Source organism: Plutella xylostella, chromosome 23, assembly GCF_932276165.1.
Source record: "Plutella xylostella chromosome 23, ilPluXylo3.1, whole genome shotgun sequence".
Taxonomy (NCBI): domain Eukaryota; kingdom Metazoa; phylum Arthropoda; class Insecta; order Lepidoptera; family Plutellidae; genus Plutella; species Plutella xylostella.
This window is the reverse complement of record NC_064003.1, coordinates 10,585,991-10,607,616: the sequence shown is the minus strand read 5'-3', so window position 1 is coordinate 10,607,616 and position 21,626 is coordinate 10,585,991. Positions and strand designations below refer to the sequence as shown.

At 41.0% G+C, this 21,626-nt stretch overlaps 2 protein-coding genes across 2 annotated transcripts; one reads left to right on the top strand and one right to left on the bottom strand.

Moving 5' to 3' along the window:
- Positions 1-186: 186 nt before the first annotated feature.
- LOC105394488 lies at positions 187-1,868 on the top strand. The gene is made up of 3 exons (XM_011566397.3): positions 187-339; positions 1,097-1,254; positions 1,747-1,868. Exons 1-3 carry the CDS (start codon positions 297-299, stop codon positions 1,801-1,803), a joined length of 258 nt encoding a protein of 85 aa, XP_011564699.3. The 5' UTR covers positions 187-296; the 3' UTR covers positions 1,804-1,868.
- Positions 1,869-2,666: 798 nt separating this feature from the next.
- Positions 2,667-19,794, bottom strand: LOC105394491 (exocyst complex component 1). The gene is made up of 15 exons (XM_048629629.1): positions 19,790-19,794; positions 19,464-19,626; positions 18,957-19,082; positions 14,880-15,064; positions 14,164-14,221; positions 13,754-13,852; positions 13,025-13,105; positions 12,469-12,623; positions 8,472-8,682; positions 8,231-8,353; positions 6,535-6,749; positions 4,827-5,032; positions 4,463-4,533; positions 4,182-4,235; positions 2,667-2,799 (listed from the first exon to the last, which is right to left on the bottom strand). Exons 1-15 carry the CDS (start codon positions 19,792-19,794, stop codon positions 2,701-2,703), a joined length of 1,851 nt encoding a protein of 616 aa, XP_048485586.1. The 3' UTR covers positions 2,667-2,700.
- Positions 19,795-21,626: the final 1,832 nt, after the last annotated feature.

The following is a 21,626-nucleotide window of genomic DNA, read 5'->3' as shown; positions in this document are numbered from 1 at the left end:
ACGTTGCGGTATAAATCGGTAACAAAGAATTTTGATCTTGCTGAAAATAAAACCCATATTCAGTGCCATCTATTGACTATCGCGAAAGAATAAAAATATGTCTAATTACTCAGAATAATTACGGTACTTTCCATGCAACAGGGTTTCTTAATCTGTGAAAAGCAGTGAATGTAAAGTTGGTGTAAAGTGACATTGACAGATATTACACAGAATATTTTATCTTAAAAATTGTCAAAAAAACTTGATTTTGTGGTGGTGTGTCTTCTTTTGCTGAGGATTTCATTAAATTCATCAAAATGAACGTTCGCCCGATTGTTTCCAGGCTGTTGTCGCAGACAGGTAACCTTCGTTTTTATTTATATTTCAAATGAATGCCATTTGTAGCGAGGACCAGACAATTATTTTTCCAAATCCTGGATTCTCTGCCTTCTATTTTGAAATGCTTATGTAAGCACGGTATCGACTTATTCGATCTTGAAACTATCATTAGTTGAATAATCACAACAAATATTTGTGAAAACTTTTATTTCGGAAGTTACGTAACACCTTCAATAATTCTAACCTAAACGTCAATGTTATCATTCCGTCACCCCAACAGCGGGAGCCCGCACCAAGCACCGTGCACTCTCGCTATATGAATAAATCAATAACTTGAAGATGTCTCTGGATGTTTAAGATAAAATAAACCAAATTATTCTTATGTTAATCCTAAAATTTTGATTAATAAAATTTCCCCATACAATTTGTATAGATCTGATAAGCTATCCAATTCTCACTGAAAGGCTCACCATCTTTATTTAGCCCAAGGAGTGGCAGAACATTCAACCATTACTTCTTCAAACACTTAAAATGACACAAATGAAAGGAACTATATTCCAATGTTACTTGTGTAGGCAATACCCATATCATTATGAAGTAACTACTCATATTTTCCTAAGATTTTCTTTTCCCTGTTCATTGCTTTATAAGCAATATCTATGGACTGCCAGAAAACTTTACTAAAATCTCTCTACTTGCAGCAGACAGTAACTATTTCATACCAAAGGTTATTTGAGCATGTCAACCATAAAGTAATATAAATCTATACTTCCCGCAGTGCGCCGCTACCACGGTGGCGAGCACTTCAAGCCCCCCACCATGGACGAGCTGCCGGTGCCCCGCGGCTCCTGGCAGGCGCAGTACGACGCCAACCAGAAGGGCTACAACGCGGCACTCATCTTCGGAGTCGCTTTCACTGTTGGCACCCTCGTCATTGTAAGTACTCACCTTTTCACAGTGAAAACATAAGGCAGGTCTTGTGTTTGTTACCAAAACACTAAGAATTTAGTGCACAAAGTTCTTTGCTGATTGTACCTACTTTGTCTGTAAGATCCCACTAATTCCAAGGCGTAGTAGTGATAAGACTTGCTATTATTGTATGATGGCGGAAGCCATGGTAGGAATACCACCTCTTTTTAAATCAAAAGTTATGTTGCAAATGGAAACCATCACAGCAATATACCTAAGCATGGTGAAAAATGTTAATGAGCTCTATATCCCATTCCACGAGGAAAGACATCTAAGACAAACAAAAACTACCCTTATTCGAATGTAATAAGGGTTCTGTCAGATGTCTTTCCCCGCGGAATGGAATATAGTAGCTTACTGACACATTAGAAGATGATTCACTGTAAACAAAACACCTTGAGATTTTCTGAATGTTATATCTTATACCAGGTCCAGTACTGATTTTGTTTTCTGTTTCAGGCAAAGACCTCTGGCCTGGTGTACCTGAACTACTCTCCCCCCAAGAGCCTGGACTAGGCACCACTACATTATGTATTGCATACCATTTAGTTTATTCAAATCAATATAGCTACTAATTTAAACTAGATGGGGTTTTATTTACGCAAGTTTTATCATACTAAAGGTTGCTTATCTGAGACCTGAGAGGTAAGTTACTATTTTGAGAGAAACCACAATATTTGAGTATACAATTTATTAGTAAAAGCCATGTTTTTATAACTGATAAAGGCACTAAATCTCAATATACAGGGTGTTGCAAAAAGGGTATACTAAGCCGAAACCTACATGTGCAGCATGGTATATCTAAGCCTGAAACTGAAATCAGAATTTGAAAATTCGCGAAAAAAGTTTTTCATTTTCCATAGAAACTTTGTTGGTCACGTGACTTTTTACTATGGGAAAATAATTTTTTTTTTCGCGAATTTCCAAATTCTGATTTCAGATCCGGCAATTTTGCAACATCCTGTATAAAGAAAGCAAATTAATAATGTATAATACAGTAAAATATTTTTATAGTTAACTAACTTATTTTCAATTAAAGCTAATGATTAAATAATACATACAATATTGAAAATTGCAATATCTATATTACATAGTCTTCGACCACATTAAAATCATCCGAAACCACATTATAGGCTGCGTTGCAGTCGGCAAACTGCTCACTCAATAACATTCAGCATATACGCCGCCGCCGCTGCATCTACGGTTTATTTACTGGGGACGCAGCCTTTGTGCTTATTCACGTTGAACTCGCGAGCGCAGTCACCTAAACCCCACGTCGGTTTTGTGCCTACGTTTACACTTTCATTTATCTTCATAAAATTATGTTTTATACTTCCTGACTACGCCCGCTGCCGCACTAGCGAGTACATTAAATTATATTTGTATATAAATAAGTTAGGTATCACTAACACACTAGTTCTCTCGTGCGATGTCGCTGAAGGCGTCCAGGATGTCCTGCGTGGTGAGCGGCAGCGCCAGCCCCGCGCCCGGGTAGCACGCCGCGATGCGCGCCTGCAATCAACCACATAATATATCACCATCATCCCATTCAAGAACAACATAGTAATATGATAACGCCTATGATAAACCTACTAAATAAAATATATGGCTCGTAAATGGAAACTATCGGCATGGGGCAGTGAGATTCATCAAGATAATGGGGCGTAAACGAAAGGGATTATAGTGCCACAATCTTATCTGTTCCGGTGACGGCATCGCTGTGATCGAATCCAGTGTTGCCATCGATAAAATTTTGCCTATTTGTGGTTTAAACGACAATGCATTTCTGCTATTGCATATTTTATAATTAGGTACATTCATAAGTATAGATAAATCAAAATATTGGATCGATAGTAAATGAAAGAGGAAATTTGTACACGGCGAACAGAAATAAAATGAGCTCTAATTACGTTCTGATATAGGAGATTAAATCTAGATTACAGTGGTATAGGTAATATCAGATCTGTGGGTCGTGGAAATACCGAGATAGACAAGCTTAAAAAAACTATTAATTATAATTTATTTATTTATGAACACTTTATTTTACATTTTCTAAAGTAACAAGAAATAAGAGCATAAAATTAAAAGAAATTCAAAGGCTAATTGCCAAAAAGCAATTTCTTCCAGCCAACCCTTGGTAGGTTGGGAGAAGATGTCATTAATCATCATTATTTCGTCTAAAATCTCTGCAGGTGCGCGAAATTCTTCTTGGTTTACTGCTTAAGATTTAAAGTGACATGTCACCTGTAATCAAAGAAAAATAAAGATTATATACTTTTCATTATGACTTTTATGACCCATCCCGTCCCCACTGCTGGGGCACGGGTTGGGGTGAAAATATTAATAAAAATACATGTGAGTATATGGGTAAAATTATTCGTCATATTTGGCAACACTAACCTGTAGTCGCTGCAACTCGTTCTTACAATTTTTGAAACGGAATTAAAGGCGTCTGAATACGTTATTCTTCCTGCATAAAAGCCAATATATCTAGTATAACTTTTCTTGCATCACATTTTAGCGCTTTTGGCATTATTTTCACGCAGAAAATCACAAAACAAATTAAATAACGTAGCGTCAGCCTCTTCGCAGAAATGACAACTCAAATAACGCACAGAGTATGAAATGACGTTTGACAATGACGTCTCGTTAGTTGCACATTTTGACCACCGGAACAGATAAGATTGTGGCACTATACCGAGAGTGACGTATCAAACTGTACTTCAAATTGAAATTACATCCGGCACACTGAGCAGTCAACAACAATATTAGTCTATGAGTCAACGACTGGCTAATCTTTATAACACTGGTTCCCATTTACTGGTGACAAATCACCGAGAAAACCAAAATAATCATGGATAGAAGGAAACAGAAAGGAAAAACAAGGTAAGTACCTGTAGGGCGCTGTGCGTGGCCAACAGTTGCTGCTGCATGGCGCGCCAAACCACCTGAGAAGTCAAGAAATAATAGTTAATTGGAATCTAATGGATTGCGGCAGGGCATACAGTTTTGATTTCTGCTAGAAACGGCCGTTTTTGAAATAACTTTTATACTAGAATTAACATAACATGGCATTTTGGAAAAACACTTTCAACCAGAAGTTGTGTTTATTTTTAGATGGCGGCGCTTGTTATTGTTATTGTATATTTTATTTCCAATATTAGGTACAACATACCTGCAGCAGGCCGCCCTCGGTGCTGAGCTGCTTCTCCACCTGTCGGTATAAACGGTGCAGCGACTTGCGCACTGAAACAATACATACACATAGTCAAACTTGTTTGTTTATCAAAGGGTTATCAAAATAGAAAATATATTAATACCACACATCTATGGATACCTGATACCTTGCTTTGCTCTTATGATAAGAGAAAATATCCTCGGAAATCAGATGTGCATATTCCAGATGACGAAAAACGGCGCGGCATTAATCCCGTATGTGACAGTGCTCAGCGTAAAGTGTATCTTTTCTGTGTTACCTCTCAGTAAACCTTCAGGAAATGTCTTAAAAAGCAATATATGACCCTTGCTACAACACATACCTTCCTGCGCAGGATACAGAGCCAGTATCTTCCTCAACTCGTGTTTGCTGAACTGTTGTCGGTAGCAGATCTCCGCTTCAGGAGTCCCTTGGGCCACGGCCTCCTCCACTCCTTGGAAGAACTTCTGCAGCTTCTCCAGCGGTTGTCCGAAGGAAGCTTGCACGTAGCTGTTGAGGGCCTCTTGGTAGCGTGCCTTGGCTTCTTTTCTGTGGAATACGTGGGTGGTCTGAAAAGTTTCCGACCTAACATAGATACAAGATTTTTTTTCTTAAAAAATATTTTTATTCTTCTACATAGCCTGTAAAACAGTAATTAGGCGGCGCCAAAACACGGATTTATTGCGCCTAAACTGCGCCAACAGAGCATTGAAAATGTTCATTCGTACACGTCGTTGGTCTGACGTTAGCAAACGCGGCAGCCAACGCGCGGACAGCCTTCTCATGTCTAAATCTTGATTTAATATGTGATAAACATGTTTTCTGGACATTTTCATTGCCTCTGCTATCTCTCTCACCTTAATTCGGCGGTCGTCTAACACCATTTGGAGAACTTTAGCGATGTTATCGTCAGTAGTTACAGTTTTTGGACGTCCCGAACGTTCATCATCTCCGAAGCTTTTACAGCCACGTTTAAATTCGGCTGCCCAAAATTTTACAGTGGTAAATGACGGTGAAGAGTCCCCTTACACAGAATCTAACTCATCTTTGACTTGCGTAGGGGTATTCCCTTTCAAAAACCAATATTTTTCAGACAGCTCGATACTCGATTTTTTCAATTTTCACAGAAATGCTCACATTAACTCACTCAAACGACTGTAAAATAAAAACCACGCGTCAAAAATGGCTGAAACTTTGAAGTGTTGCTGTCAAAAGATGCACAGTTACATTCCCTGACTTTAATTGATGTGTGCTGTCATCTTCACGTTGAGGTCGGAAACTTTTCAGACCACCTACGTAAATGGTGGTTTAGTATTGGTTGACCGTTGTGGTGTGTCCGTAGTCGAGCGGGCCTCAGTGATCGTAACTGATCACTGAGGTTAAGCAACAACTGGCACGGTCAGCCATTGGAGCCAGGAGGCAGTTCATTGGATGGGTGACCGATTTCAAGTGGTTCTTTTCTGGACGCTTTTCTGGTTGCTGCTTTGGCGGCAGTCGTTAAGCGTAATGTAGTCAGAGATCTGACAGTTGGGTTGCCCACTTACCCGACAACTTCAGTGCATTGTACTCATTCAAAAACGGCGATACGGCTATCAACCTATCACGTGAGTAAAAATGTACAGCGAAAAGCGGTCATTTGTACTCACGTGATTGGTTGCGAGCAAGCGGACTCTGACTACCTTTTCGAGCATTATGTATGTACGTGACCGTTGTGGTTCGTTGAGTTTGTAGGTATGGCCTCGGTTCGCTCAGCTGTTTACATCATCATCATCATCACGTGTCTGTTTGCTACAGTATACACGCTATATTTCACCAAGCACAGTCTCGCACCTATAGGGCTCGGTCTTGGTGTACCTATAGGGCTCGGTCTTGTTCAGTTGTTCACTACAGTACACTAGTGTTGTACCTATAGGGCTCGGTCTTGCTATGCTACAGCTGTCATAGGACTCGTGATTTACGAATTTTGACATTCTGATTCCATTATCGGGTTTTACCGAACTTTTTTGCTTTTACCCTTTTTGCCACACCCTGTATGTCACTGCGTACAGTACCTATAGGGCTCGGTCCTGGTGGCGTGCAACAGCGCGTGCAGCCGGTGGCAGTTCTCGAGCAGCAGCGCGAGGGCGGGCGGGCCCGGGCGGGCGGGCGGCGCGCCCTGCAGCGCGGACAGCGCGCCCGCCGCCAGCGACCCGTACCAGCGGTCGAGGTCGGCTCGGCGGCCCCCGGCGAATATGGCTTCGCAGGCGGTGGAGAATTCTTCCATTTCCTGGTGAAAATGAAATCATTATAATTGACAGCTGATCTGCTCGACTGGGATTTCTTCCAGAAGCGCCTGCATATTTTCTTGGCTTTCCTACGACTATCTTTGCGTTTCAAATGGTACCCTATTGAGATGTAGTCTAGAGTCTAGACCACCGGTTATTGTATCTTCTATAGTAACACTGCTACTACGAATTGCTTGTGTGGAGATTCAGAAACGATAAAGCGACTTTTTTTAATTTTTCGGTACCTAACAAGAAAAGATAGATAAATATTTTTTATTTGTACACAAGAACATAATTTAAAAAGGTAAACATTTGATAGAAATCTAACTTCTACTTCATTTAAAACAATAGCAGCTATATCATACCAGTATAAACGGCAGTACCTATAGCCGCTTTGGGCTTCCTAAGCCCCGCTCTGACGGCATCAGGGAAGGTGACTATCATGTTCTGACCAATGCTAGTTTTTTAAAACCAAACAGCACAACATACATACCAGTATAAACGGCAATAAAGCCGCCCTGGGCTTCCTCAGCCCCTGTCTAACCGCATCAGGGAAGGTGGCTATCATCTCATGCACGGTGCTAGTCTTTTAAAACCAAACACCACAACATACCAGTATAAACGGCAATATAGCCGCCATGGGCTTCCTCAAGCCAGCTCTCACAGCGTCCGGAAACGTCGCTATCATCTCCTGCACGGTGCTAGTCTTTTAAAACCAAAGTATTTTAAAACGAAACTAGTATTTTAAGAACATACCAGTATAAACGGCAGTATAGCCGCCCTGGGCTTCCAAAAATCGGAAAATCTAACTTCTACATCATTTAAAACCAAAAAGCACAACATACCAGTATAAACGGCAATATAGCCGCTCTAGGCTTCCTCAAGTCAGCCCTCACGGCATCAGGGAACGTCGCTATCATGTCTTGCACGGCGCGTTTCTATACCCCGTATTACTTACCCTAAAACAATGCTAGTATTTTAAAACAACAGTAAGAGCCAATTTCGCCATAGTGGGTTAGAGCATAACCAGGGATTATTGGTTGAATTTTGACACATCTGTCAAGAAACTAATATGGAGATGACGTATAATTGATGAACCAATCCCTGGTTACGCTCTAACCGACTATGGTGAAATTGGAGCTAACCATATCATACCAGTATAAACGGCAGTATAGCCGCCCGTGGCTTCCTTAACCCCTATCTAACCGCATCAGGGAACGTCGCTATCATGTCCTGCACGGCCCGGTCCGCGCCCCGCTTGGCGGCGACGGCGTTTTTATGTTCTTATAGCTCGCTTTACTTTACCTACCCGAAAACAATGCTAGTCTTTTAAAACAATCTTTATAATATCATACCAGAATAAATGGCTCAGCCCCGCCCTGACGGCACTAGGGAAGGTGGCTATCATGTCCTGCACGGTGCTAGTCTTTTAAAACCAAATAGTCTTTTAAATTAAACCCAAACTAGTCTTTTAAAAACATACCAGTATAAAAGGCAGTATAGCCGCCCTGGGCTTCCTCAAGCCAGCCCTCACAGCATCAGGGAACGTCGCTATCATGTCCTGCACGGCCCGGTCCGCGCCCCGATTGGCGGCGACGGCGGCGGCGGATCTTTATAATATCATACCAGTATAAACGGCAATATGGCCGCCCTAGGCTTCCAAAAATCGGAAAATCTAACTTCTACATATTTTAAAACCACAGTAACTAATAACTATATCATACCAGTATAAACGGCAATATAGCTGCCCTGGGCTTCCTCAACCCCGCCCTCACGGCATCAGGGAAGGTCGCTATCATGTCCTGCACGGCCCTGTCGGCGCCCCTCTTGGCGGCGACGGCGGCGGCGGCGAGCGCGCCCCCCGCGCCCCCCTCCGCGCCCCCGCCCCCGGCTAGCACGCGCCGCGAGATGATGGCTAGCGCTCGCATCGCGCCGCTGGAAGTGGAGATAAACTCTTTAATATAGGTACAAAATGCAAAATAGGCTTTTAAAACTATAAAGTCCTGAAAACATTTAATCCATCTATTATATTTAATAAAGGACAAATCCGTTAAAAAGCTGTTTTCAATCGGTATTTTACTTTTAAAATGTAGGTATGTATAAGTATGTAAATAGCTGACAACGATAAAAAGTCTAAGCAAAATCGCGCTCTTTACTGTCAGGACTTTATAGTTCCACTGTAATAATCATTATTGGAGACTTTTAGGCACCGTCCGCGAAGCCAGGAGCGGCATAGGCTAATTATAGCGGCTCCGACTAGTATTGTTTACTCTACGGCGGAGATTTTGTACGTTTACTCTCCACAATAGGGTAAATATGTAATTTATTTATTTATTTATATTGTTCATGGAGAACCAACAGCATTTGCGTCAACTTATATGGTAACAAAATTATAAAATTCTACAAAACACGGAAATGCCATTAATAGGTTCCCACCTATAGTGACAAAAAGTAATGACTTGTAGTTATAATCAAAAATAAAAATAAACTATAATTATTACATAATAATAATAGCAACAAGCGCCACGTCTAAGTACACTGTTTATTGTTAATGAGCCTACTGAAAACTTACAAGCGAAAACGTAAAGTAAGAAAAACACTTAAGGGCCCATACAGGGTGACGTGCCGCGCCAATTTTGGGTTTTCAATGCTCTTCACACAGCACACGCAGTGACACGCACACATGTAAGTTTGCACAGTGGGTCGATAAACTTTTACTCGCCAACTTTATTGACAATTATGTTCAAGTACATTTTGGGTGATTTTAGGGTAAGTAAGTATAATTCTTACTTACACTGGTAGGCACCAGGAAAGAGTAGAAATTAATAGGGGTGCCACTTTACTCTATACTCGGAACCCGATTAGCTTTCTCAAACAAATTTGGTATTTACTTGTAGAAAGGTAACTACAAGTATGAAAGTGTAGATAATAAGTTTCGGGCATCCTCCAGCCAACTGAACCCCGACGACAAAGCAAAGTAAATACATAGTGTCGCAAAAGGGCTATACTAAGCCAAAAGAGGATGACTCAAGGGGTCATTCTGAACAACTTTTGTTCTACGAGATTTGCAAATTCGCGAAAAAAAATATTCGTTTTCCATGGTAAAAAGTCACATGTCCAACAAAGTTAATTTCCAAAACTCGTAGAGCAAAAGTTCAGAATGACCCCCTGTCTTACTCCTTTTTACCGGACTGCCGAAAGAGGAGGGTAATGTTTTTTGATTGTATGTTTGTCTGTTTCTTTGTTCCCTCCTGTAGCCTAAACGGCTTGATAGATTTTGATGTATGAGGTATTGTTAGAAGCGTATTGATGGCGTGATGGTTATAGGCTATGTGACGTTCTATTAAAATGTACATAGCGTCCTCTAGAGGACATAACGTGATGATCGAAAAAATAATAATTCAACTTTGCCGTGTAAGGTATCAAATGAAAGGGCTTGATTTTCACAATACAATACAATACAATACAAAACACTTTATTTGCACCAAGAAAAAAAATAATTACAAAAAACAAAACTTAAAAATAAAACAGTACAAAAAGGCGGCCTTATTGCTTATAGCAATCACATTATAAAAATATGCATATTGAAGGTATTTAAATAACAACACCAAAATTATTGAAATAAAAAATGATCATGAACTACTGACGTAAAATTTCATAAAATAAAAACAACTAAAAAGTTACAAATAAAAAAATACAATTATAAACAAACGAAAAACCCGACTGTACGCTAAAAACATGAAAACAAGTCCCAATGTTAATGGAAAGTATCGCAGGCGGGGACCAACGTGACCGCCACTCAAGGCCGTTTTCTAAGTAACATTCAGCTAAATGGTGAACCCTCTGCTGGTCCCCGCCTACGATACTTTCCATTAACATTGGGACTTGTTTTCATATTTTTAGCGTGCAGTCGGGTTTTTTGTTTGTTTATAATTTGTTTAGTACTATATACCGCTTTTTCAATACCTGTAAGTAAGTAATATTTTTTGGTAGCAGCATAATATTTTTAATTAATTTTAGGGTTTCGAACGTCAAAAGAAAAAAAGCAACCGTTATAGGATCTCTTTGTTGTCCGTCTGTCACCGCCCTTTTTCTCAGAAACGGGTAAAGATATCAAGCTGATATTTCACATAGATGGGGAGTAACCCAAAAAAAATATTATGGTACTCCCTGTCCCACACAAGTAAATTGGGGCTTATATTTTTTCCAGTTATTTTGATGTGTATCCTTTTTTTTCTTTGTTGTTTTGTATAAGTATGTGTTTGTTTTCTTTAAATCTGTATTTTTTTTGTTGTTGCTGTCTATGTGTCGAATAAATGTATCTTTATCTTCAAGTCACGCTATCTATCGTTTGTTTTTTTTGTGGCTACTGTCTATAGAAGAAATTCCGTCATTGACAATTTTACGTTACGAATTTATTTTTATTTATTTTATTTTTATTTTTACATTTTCGTGGAGAACCAACAGCATTTTGTTAATAAATAATTATTACTTATGAACACATAACAACTTGATGCCATTAACAGAATGAACTTAGTAAACCAAGTAAACCTAACACATCCAGAGGAAAAATAAAATCTCTTTCTCTCTCTCTGAAAAACATACTTAATAGCCCAAACTCGATGCTTTTAGCTATTAACATCTTTGAAATAAAATTGAGCCACCACCGTGTTACTGCCCTCATCAGATCCTCACGAAACCATACCTCAACCAGCACCAAGAGACTGTATTTTTGATCCCTAACCTAATGTTCGTGCGTATTGTCATCACTTAGATCCATTCGCTATATTCCTGCTCCTCATCAGACCTTTACGAGACTGTAATGTCACGAGAATATTGCACACTATCTAATTTAATTTAATGTATTGAATATACTGGAAGAATTATGCTTCCTCAATTTCAAATCAAATTATGTTGGTGTCATAAAAGTTGAAAAAGTGCAATGACAACCAATGTGCAGTGATTTTGTATCTGTACACGATAAGATCGCGAGCTGTCAGTGCTGCCTAAACCGACGTGACCCTTCTTTGGAGGCCAGCGGCCAACTGAGTCAAACGTCACTTGTGTTTATGATTTTATAACACAGAAAGCCGCCATAGATATTTGTATGAAGATTTGAGGGAAAAAAATTGCTCAAGTTTGGGATTAATTTACACAAAATAAGTGTATGTTTATTAAAAAACAAGGTATTTAGCGCCTAGTCCAAGCCTTTAACTTTATAATTTGATAAGAATCATATGATAATTCTTGATGATTACGACACAGTTGTTACAATACGGGAGTGGTTTTTCGTCATATTCTGAATTTAATTTACAGTTATCCATAAGCATTTACTTAAATTCGAATGATTCAGCACCTAGCTAGACTCTTCGACTACCGGTGTGATTTTTTTCAAGGCTGTAGAGCATCATTTACTACATAATTCTATGACAATGCCAACCCTCGATTACCTATTGCTGACCCTTAAGATAAGTACCAATGCTCCGCCCGCTGCCATCGTGGACGCGGCCTAAAGTCCACAATAAACGCACAATATAATTGGTGATTGAGTTGCAAATTAAAACTTCGTGCTAACTGATAGAATTTCAGCAGTATTTTTGGATAGGCTCGAATAGTTGCACACTTTAATTATTCGAAGGGCACCGTTTTTAACAACAAGGCGAAGCACAATATGAGTTCAAAACGTCCATGCTTTCCTCTTTACACCTAGCAGATACTCACTAAGGCTCGCTCTTCTCCATGCTATGCACCAGGTTGACCAGCTCGGCCTCCAGTGTGGGCATCAGCTCCTGCATCAGTCTCCGCGCCTCCGCCCCCGCGCGCCCCGCGCCCCCGCCCTCCGAGTGCTCGCTGCGGGACCCGTCGCTGCCTTCCGCCTAGGGATAAGGTAATACATGATTAAAGGAAATGAAATTAAAAATAACGGTTGTAAAAACGGGTTTGGTCTTTAAGAAACTGAACTGAACCTTTACGGTAGATAAGCTGTAGATTTTGAAAGCTGTAAGAAGTAGTAAAAACTAAAATCAGTTTAGAGAGCCAAATAAATAAAATAAAAAACTGCTCCCTATTCGAAAAGGACACTTATAGTCTGGGAGGTAGTAGTGAAAGAAAAAAACTTTTAAAATAATGTTAAACTCAAGATTGATGAGCTGATTCATCGTCTTTCGGCTTCCTTTCAAGCGCTAGAGGAGTATGGATGGTGTTAAATTGGAAGACTCACTGAAAAAAGTCCGTCATATATAAGACATAATATTATGAATTATAGATTGTACGTTACCTTTAGATCCACGTCTAGAGCGAAGAACTGCGTGACGAACTCCTGCTCGGCGTTGCACATGGTCTCCACTAGCGACAGCACCTGTTATCATAATATGAATATTATATATAAAGAGGAAAGACTTTTGTGAGTGGTTTTAAAAACTACAGAATTAATTTTAAAAATTCTGTACGGTGACGGAAAACATCCTGAGGAAACCTGTATATCTAGATTTAGCACATCTAGATATGTGAACCCACCAACCCGCAGTGCACCAGCATGGTGGGAAATGGTCCAAGCTTAGGAAGGCAGTTTAGGTCTTGGGGATATGCACAAACGTTCCACTCGAGAGAGCCAGGTGCACGTACTTACACCCCCATAGAGAATAGAATAGAATCAGAGGCGCGAGCATAGGATTCGATACTATTTTCGAATCTACACGAAGGGTCACTTTTACCAAACGCTAAACGTATTTAAATCAAATTTTAAATACATTTTGTACTAACTGACAGACGTATGACAGGCTACTAAATACGTTTAGCGTTTGGTGAAATTCCACCAACATATGGAAAAAACAAATGTCACTTTTGGAACTAACTTTGCCTTACATTACATTTTGACAGTGACAGTTGACGATACGCAACGTTAACGGAGGGTCGAAACTTGTGCTCACGACTCTGTAAGGTTATTTAAATATAATAAGCGATACGAAGTATATTATCAGAGAGCTTTGGTAGTTTTTATCCTCACATTGTCTAGCGCGGCGGCGCCGGCGGCGGGCTGCTCGGCCGCCTCGCAGGCACTTCGCACCTCGCGCTCGTACACCTTGCTCCACGTCGACACGTACACCTGACGGGTTAACAAAATATTGTTTATTTAGGACATCATAGATACTAGACGTCAACGTAGCCCAGACGATAGTGACCTGCTTCTCGAGCTTCTTCGCCTACTTCAGGGCCACGGGTTCGAATCCCTATTGTTTAGGGTCCCGGGTGTTTACTTTATGTCCGGTTCTGGTTTATTAGAAAATATATTATTTTATATCTATTTATGTTTTCAGCTATGGGTCACAAGTTTGGATGGCCGTGTGAGATATTTCCCCACTACTTACACCTACATATTATTATAATCAGTGAAAGATAATTGCACTTGATACATACCTTCATAAGCGCGTCGTAGGTCCTCTCATCCATCTCCCGCAGCCACCTCATGAAGCCCCTGTACGTACAAAATAATTAATTATTATATTACTGATGTAGGTACTATTTTAAAGTTTATACAATAGAGAAGGCAGTCTTAGCCTTTACATGTCGTATCACGTTGGGGTCACCACTTTAGCAAGTCTGGTAGGAGGAGAGCTTGTGATCCATCTATCATTCATCTCTTCGTTAGTACCCGAGCTGCGACTACCACCACTTTTAACCTATGAGAGAAAACGTTCTTTTATTTCCTTTTTGCAAACTATAACACATATAGTTATTATACCTAGTTACTATATCCTCCGAAATATATTTACCTGTACTGCAGCAACGGCTGGTGATGCTGGGCGGCGGGCGCGGCGGCGGCGGCGTTGCCGGCGTGTATGAGCAGGTTGTTGAGGTGCCTGCCGATGGTGTCTCTATATCTATATGTATACCTGTACTGCAGCAGTGTCTGGTGATGCTGGGCGGCGGGCGCGGCGGCGGCGGCGTTGCCGGCGTGTATAAGCAGGTTGTCGAGGTGCCTGCCGATGGTGTTTCTATATCTATATGTATACCTGTACTGCAGCAGTGTCTGGTGATGCTGGGCGGCGGGCGCGGCGGCGGCGGCGTTGCCGGCGTGTATAAGCAGGTTGTTGAGGTGCCTGCCGATGGTGTCTCTATATCTATATGTATACCTGTACTGCAGCAGTGTCTGGTGATGCTGGGCGGCGGGCGCGGCGGCGGCGGCGTTGCCGGCGTGAATGAGAAGGTTGTTGAGGTGCCTGCCGATGGCCGCCGCGTAGCGCTCCTTGGCTCGCTGCACTCGGCGCATGCGCTCGCGGACTGCGGATAGGCGTTTTAGTTCCGCGCCGCAGGGGCCCTGGGGTGAGAATGGATGGGATATTATTGGCCTAGATTAAGTTAAGGGAGATTTGCACAACAAAATTAATAAAAAATCTATCTATGACCTTTTCCTCTGACATTATACTGCATGTTACAGCAAGAAACAAACGATTTAATTTTGATTAACTTTGTTGTGCAAGCCACCCTTAGAAGTTAGTTGGTTAGCATATTTTTATATGCTATCAGCTTTTGCTGATAATGTAGAATTTTAATGATCTTTGCTGTTGGATGGGCTGTCATATTGTTGTAATATTGTATCTATGAATGAATGATAACATAGGATTCAGAGCGCGCCCTTGCCGTAATAGACGAATAGCACGCACCAATAACGTCGCATGGTATTAACACGTTCACCCCGCATCTCGAATGGGACTTCAAACTGTGTCTTCTTGTATAGAAGTGTAGCCATAACATACCGGTCCAGTAGTCTTGAGCGCAGTTCTCAGCGCGTCGGCGCGGCCGAGCCCAGCTCCGGCTCCGACTCTAGAGGCTCCTGTAATTCACCTAAAACCCTAAACCTAAAACCTAGGACATTAGAATGATCGCCCGATGTACTGGAAGTGAAATGATCCATGCTGTCGGATGGGCAGTGAATCAGAAATGCCCCGTGCCTTACCCCGGATCTTCAAGTGTACCTTTCCTCGCTATTTACAATATTAGGGTTAAAGCACACAACATACCGGTCCAGTAGTCTTGAGGGCGGTCCGGAGGGCGTTGGCGACTTCTGTAGTTCACCTAAAACCCTAAACCTAAAACCTAGGACATTAGAATGATCGCTCGATGTACTGGAAGTGAAATGATCCATGCTGTCGAATGGGCAGTAAAACAGAAATCGATTTAGTTGTTATGAATAAGAGTGGATTCCGAGTGATTTCTTGTGCTCGATAGCTATTGGCGAATCGAAGGCATAGCGCGCACTAGTGACGTCGCAAGATTTTGGCCCGTACCTTACACTTCAAGTAGACTTTTCCTACCTATATATATATACAGGGTGTCCCCTCAACGTCATCCCTTAAAGGGCTGATAGGTCAGCTCATGAGAGGCCAGAATATCACAATATGACCTTAGTAAAAACTCGATAATTTTGGAGATATTGACACTTTTATAAATTTACTGAAAATCGACACCTTGGATCAGTTTTTTGCGTGCCGCCGGTACAAAAATCCATATTGTTAGAATTTGTTTGGTGTTGCATCACCCTGTATAGCCCTGCTATTGATCGCAGTCAAAAAAAATATCAAGTTATGCTGTATGTTTAAAAAAAACACGGTTTTCAAAGTCATAAAAGGTAATCGTATTTTTTTATAAACAACTTTGACTCTACATACTGTAAAAAAAATATACCACGCGAACCCGTTCAGTTGATAAAAAATCTTATCAACTGAACGGTATACCACGCGAACCCGTTCAGTTGATAAAAAATCTTATCAACTGAACGGGAGTGACTCAGGTGGGGTTTGTAAACATCTTTTTAAATCTGAATTTAGGAAAGTCGTAAAAAAATAAATCCACATCCCATAGATTCCAACATGACTTACCCTTAATAAATTCAGTCAGATAAATTTCCTTCAAACAATTTTACATCGAGGTCGTTTTGTACTAAAATAGCAATAACTTTTTTGTTAATTGAAGCAATAGCAACGTTTTATACCATTTTGGAAACTGCATTAAATGAGCAATCTTTTCAAATAAGGTGCCAGGTTTGCGTGGTATATTTTTTTACAGTATGTAGAGTCAAAGTTGTTTATAAAAAAATACGATTACCTTTTATGACTTTGAAAACCGTGTTTTTTTTAAACATACAGCATAACTTGATATTTTTTTTGACTGCGATCAATAGCAGGGCTATACAGGGTGATGCAACACCAAACAAATTCTAACAATATGGATTTTTGTACCGGCGGCACGCAAAAAACTGATCCAAGGTGTCGATTTTCAGTAAATTTATAAAAGTGTCAATATCTCCAAAATTATCAAGTTTTTACTAAGGTCATATTGTGATATTCTGGCCTCTCATGAGCTGACCTATCAGCCCTTTAAGGGATGACGTTGACTTTTGGGACACCCTGTATATATATATTAGGGTAAAAGTACACAACATACCGGTCCAGTAGTCTTGAGAGCGGTTCGGAGGGCGTCGGCGACGGCGAGCGCCCGCGCGCGCCCCGCGGCCGAGCCCCGCTCCGGCTGCGACTCTAGGGGCTCCACAAAGCTGACCCCTCTTCTTATGGATCAAGCACACAGAGCCACTCACACATTATTAGACTTTATGTGCTGACAGCGCGCACATGCGCGCATTTTATACATTTAAGTTTTTTAGTGCATTATAGACCATTGAACCTATCAGTTCGTTCTTATTTGACAACCTTTGCATTCACATCTGACATCCTTAGGGCTTGACCGTATCACCAGCCCGAACACCACACCTGCCGATTTTTTATTGATAAAGCCAGGTGGACGGGACTAAATTTAATGTATGAACTCAAGTTGAGAAATGCTCAACCTTTTGACTAGTTTTAGTAGACACCCGCAGTACGTACACTTGGGGAATCTAATATACCTAATGAACGTCTGTGGTCTACATACCGGTCCAGTAGTCTTGAGAGCGGTCCGGAGGACGTCGGCGGCGGCGAGCGCCCGCGCGCGCCCCGCGGCCGAGCCCAGCTCCGGCTGCGACTCTAGAGGCTCCTGTAGTTCACCTAAAACCCTAAACCTAAAACCTAGGACATTAGAATGATCGCCCGACGTCCTGGAAGTGAAATGATCCATGCTGTCGGATGGGCAGTAAATCAGAAGTCACACGATTTTGCCCCGTGTTACCCCGGATCTTAAAGTGAACCTTTCCTCTCTATTTAGAATATAAGGGTAAAAGCACACAACATACCGGTCCAGTAGTCTTGAGAGCGGTTCGTAGCGCGTGTCTTACCCCCGCATCTTAAAGTGAACCTTTCCTCTCTATTTAGAATATTAGTGCAGCTACAACATACCGGTCCAGTAGTCTTAAGCGCGGTCCGCAGTGCGTCGGCGACTTCTGTAATTCACCTAAATCCTAGGACATTAGAATGATCACCCGATGTCCTGGAAGTGAAATGATCCATGCTGTCGGATGGGCAGTAAATCAGAAATCACATGATTTTGCCCCGTGTCTTACCCCGCAGCTTCAATTGTATGGTGGCCTGCGCCTAAAAGTATACAGGCGGAGTTAGATGAAGGGACCAGCTACATCTGTTATAAATCCGGGGACGTGTTGTGTGTGATGTGTGTAGCAGTGGTGTTTATGTGGATATGCTTGAGCAGCATGCGAGCTTGAGATCGCTATTTTAAAAACTCCGCCTCTATACTTTTAAGTTTCCTCTCTATTTAGAATATTCGTGTAAAAGCACATAACATACCGGTCCAGTAGTCTTGAGAGCGGTCCGTAACGCGTCGGCGGCGGCGAGCGCCCGCGCGCGCCCCGCGGCCGAGCCCCGCTCCGGCTGCGACTCTAGGGGCTCCACAAAGCTGACCCCTCTTCTTATGGATCAAGCACACAGAGCCACTCACACATTATTAGACTTTATGTGCTGACAGCGCGTACATGCGCGCATTTTATACATTTAAGTTTTTTAGTGCATTATAGACCATTGAACCTATCAGTTCGTTCTTATTTGACAACCTTTTGCACTCACATCTGACATCCTTAGGGCTTGACCGTATCACCAGCCCGAACACCACATCTGCCGATTTTTTATTGATAAAGCCTGGTGGACGGGACTAAATTTAATGTATGAACTCAAGTTGAAAAATGTTCAACCTTTTGACTAGTTTTAGCCACGCGCAGTACGTACACTTGGGGAATCTAGTATAATCAGCGTCTGCGGTCTACATACCGGTCCAGTAGTCTTGAGAGCGGTCCGCAATGCGTCGGCGGCGGCGAGCGCCCGCGCGCGCCCCGCGGCCGAGCCCAGCTCCGGTTCGAACTCTAGAGGCTCCACGTCCAGCCACGCCAGCAGCGACTGCGGAGGGGGGTGGAAGAAGTTAGTAGTGGTAGTCTTTGAAATTAAAATTGAAGTGAAGTACGGCAGTGAAGGTGAGCAGTGGAAGAATCAAAATGAACTTTTGTAAAATATAGATTTTCATCATCATCAGCCCAGTCATTTACTGATGGTCATAGACCCCCAAGCATTATAGTATACTTCATACAATCTCTGTTTTAGTCCATAAATGCCTGAAGATAAAATGCGAAAGATTTATAAATTTTGAAGGTAAACCAGAGTAAATGCCTGAAGATATGCCAGGTTTTGTTATAAAATGGAGTTGTAATTTGATATATTTTTTATTGATGAGTTTGACCCTAATAAACATACAGTAACAAGCCACCCGTCATCCACAATTACCTCCAACTGCTCCAGCAGACGTCGCGCATTCCGCTCTGCTCTCGCGGCGCCAGTGCGCGCGTGTACCGCGTCCGGCGCGCCGCGCAACAACGCCTCGTAGCGGGACACGCGCGCGCGTAACGCCGCGCCGGCGTCGCCGCCCGCTGCTAGTGCTTCGCCTAGCCTGTGGGAAGAGTTTAGGGTTTAAGATTAAAATTGTCTCTAGTAGTCAACGTATTCCTCATTGAATAATTCGATTTTGGTTCTTGGGGATGCTGCAATGTCCATTTCTCTGGCATAGTATTCTTCAAGTACTAAAGTTTTATTATTATAAACCTCAAGTTTACGTCATTTCTCCTTAATAAAAATATAATTTTGACGTATTAAAAGTTCTATTATTTCATACTGTTTAACAGTTCATGGAACCCTGTTCTTCTAGCCCTATATCCCTTATGAGGGATAACAAGATTTCATAAACATATTTTTTTACATTGAAAAACTAGCCATCCCCTAAATGGATATGAGTATGCTATTATACTGTTTTAATTAAAAATCAAAATAGGCATTAAGGGTGACTTGCAAATCAAAATTAAATAGTAGGTCATAGATTTAATTTTGATTAACTTTGTTGTGCCACCCTAAATTTAAAAACATAGTATGCCTACCATGATAAAAAACAACAAAAACTCTGCAACATACCATAAGATATGACCAGAACTTCAATTATTTGCCTTAAATAGATGCATTTTTTATGTGTAACCGCCAAACAAATAATAATAAACAAGCCAACATTCCACCAATAAAGAGGCAAGACAAGCAGAGAGGTAATGTATTTGAAACAAACAATAAAATTTCATTATTCACACATTACACTCTTTTAAATAAAGAAATGCTCTCCTCAAGTGTTGTTTCCACATTGCTGAAGTGTCACCACACATGTTTCTAGATGAAGATATATATATTAGGGGTGTTAGGGAGCTCCGTAACCGTAACCGAAACTATCGGATATCCGATATAAAAAATCATCCGTAACCGTAACCGAATCCGAAATGAAAGTTTCGGATAGTATCGGATAGATAATACTCAATATAATATAATTATTTATATTTATTTTTATTTTAAATAGCTGTAATAATTACTCACAGACTGATTGTAATTCCTGCCAAAAACAAAATAAAACTACTTTATTACCTATTAGTATTTTACTTTTAAAATTCCTTAAAAATATAATATCCTTAACCGAAACTAACGGATAATCCGAAATAATTTATTATCCGTATCCGTAACCGTATCCGGTATAATAATCATTCCTATATCCATATCCAATCCGTAACCGAAATTTCATATCCATAACATCCCTAATATATATGAAGATAGACTATACCTAGCCCCAGCCCCGGCCCCGGCCGCAGCCAGCATGCCGCCAACATTGAGCGCATCATCCTTGGCTGCTCTCTCCGCCAGGGTGCTGGCCCACAGCTCCGCGTCCAGCGAGCCCGCGCCGCCCGCGCTCTCCAGCAGCGAGCTCACCCGCTCCGCGCACGCCTCCTCTGACCCCATCACGCCCACCTGATACATAATCAAAAGTCAAAACATTTGTTTCAAAGTAGAGTTTTTCCAAATTATTTTTGATCTAGAATGTAGTTTAAAGAGGTAAGATTTGTATAAAGATGTGTTTCCTGTGTTGTGTGAATAGTTGTAAATGCAATAGGATAGAGAGACTGGATAAGAGAAAATAATTACGGAAACTCTTTAGTAAACACCCCCAATTTGTGTCGGTCTCCTCTTACCTCTTCGTGTAACTTTGTATCCAACATTGTTTTACTGGAGAAACAGTTTCAAAGAACGTTCGTTTCGTGGTATATTTATCGTTATATTCGCATCTAAATAACTTTATTTTATTTCATTTTTCTATCGAAAATCAAAACAAAAATATTGAGTTGGCTGACATACCATACCTACCAACTTTTCAGTTAGACAATAGACATTTAATAATGGGCATTCTAAACATGATATAAATCTGAGATTAAGTTATTTAGGTTTGGGAATACATAATATTTACTAGATTATAGACTAAATTAGATCGATAAAATAATATCTACAAACTAAAATAAAAACATTTTGAGATGGCGTATTTATTTGAGCTTTGAATAGGCCATCGGATCGTCTAATAAACAGCAAATA

What these genes read in the sequence shown, in the direction of transcription:
- LOC105394488 (XM_011566397.3), top strand. Translation starts at nt 297, where the DNA reads ATGAACGTTCGCCCGATTGTTTCCAGGCTGTTGTCGCAGACAG. An exon ending in CAGGCTGTTGTCGCAGACAG is followed by an intron (nt 340 to 1,096) that starts GTAACCTTCGTT and finishes TACTTCCCGCAG; the next exon opens with TGCGCCGCTACCACGGTGGC. An exon ending in CTGTTGGCACCCTCGTCATT is followed by an intron (nt 1,255 to 1,746) that starts GTAAGTACTCAC and finishes TTTCTGTTTCAG; the next exon opens with GCAAAGACCTCTGGCCTGGT.
- LOC105394491 (XM_048629629.1), bottom strand. An exon ending in GTCTGCTGGAGCAGTTGGAG is followed by an intron (nt 19,083 to 19,463) that starts GTAATTGTGGAT and finishes CCCCCTCCGCAG; the next exon opens with TCGCTGCTGGCGTGGCTGGA. An exon ending in CTATATTGCCGTTTATACTG is followed by an intron (nt 8,354 to 8,471) that starts GTATGATATAGT and finishes TTATAAAGATCC; the next exon opens with GCCGCCGCCGTCGCCGCCAA.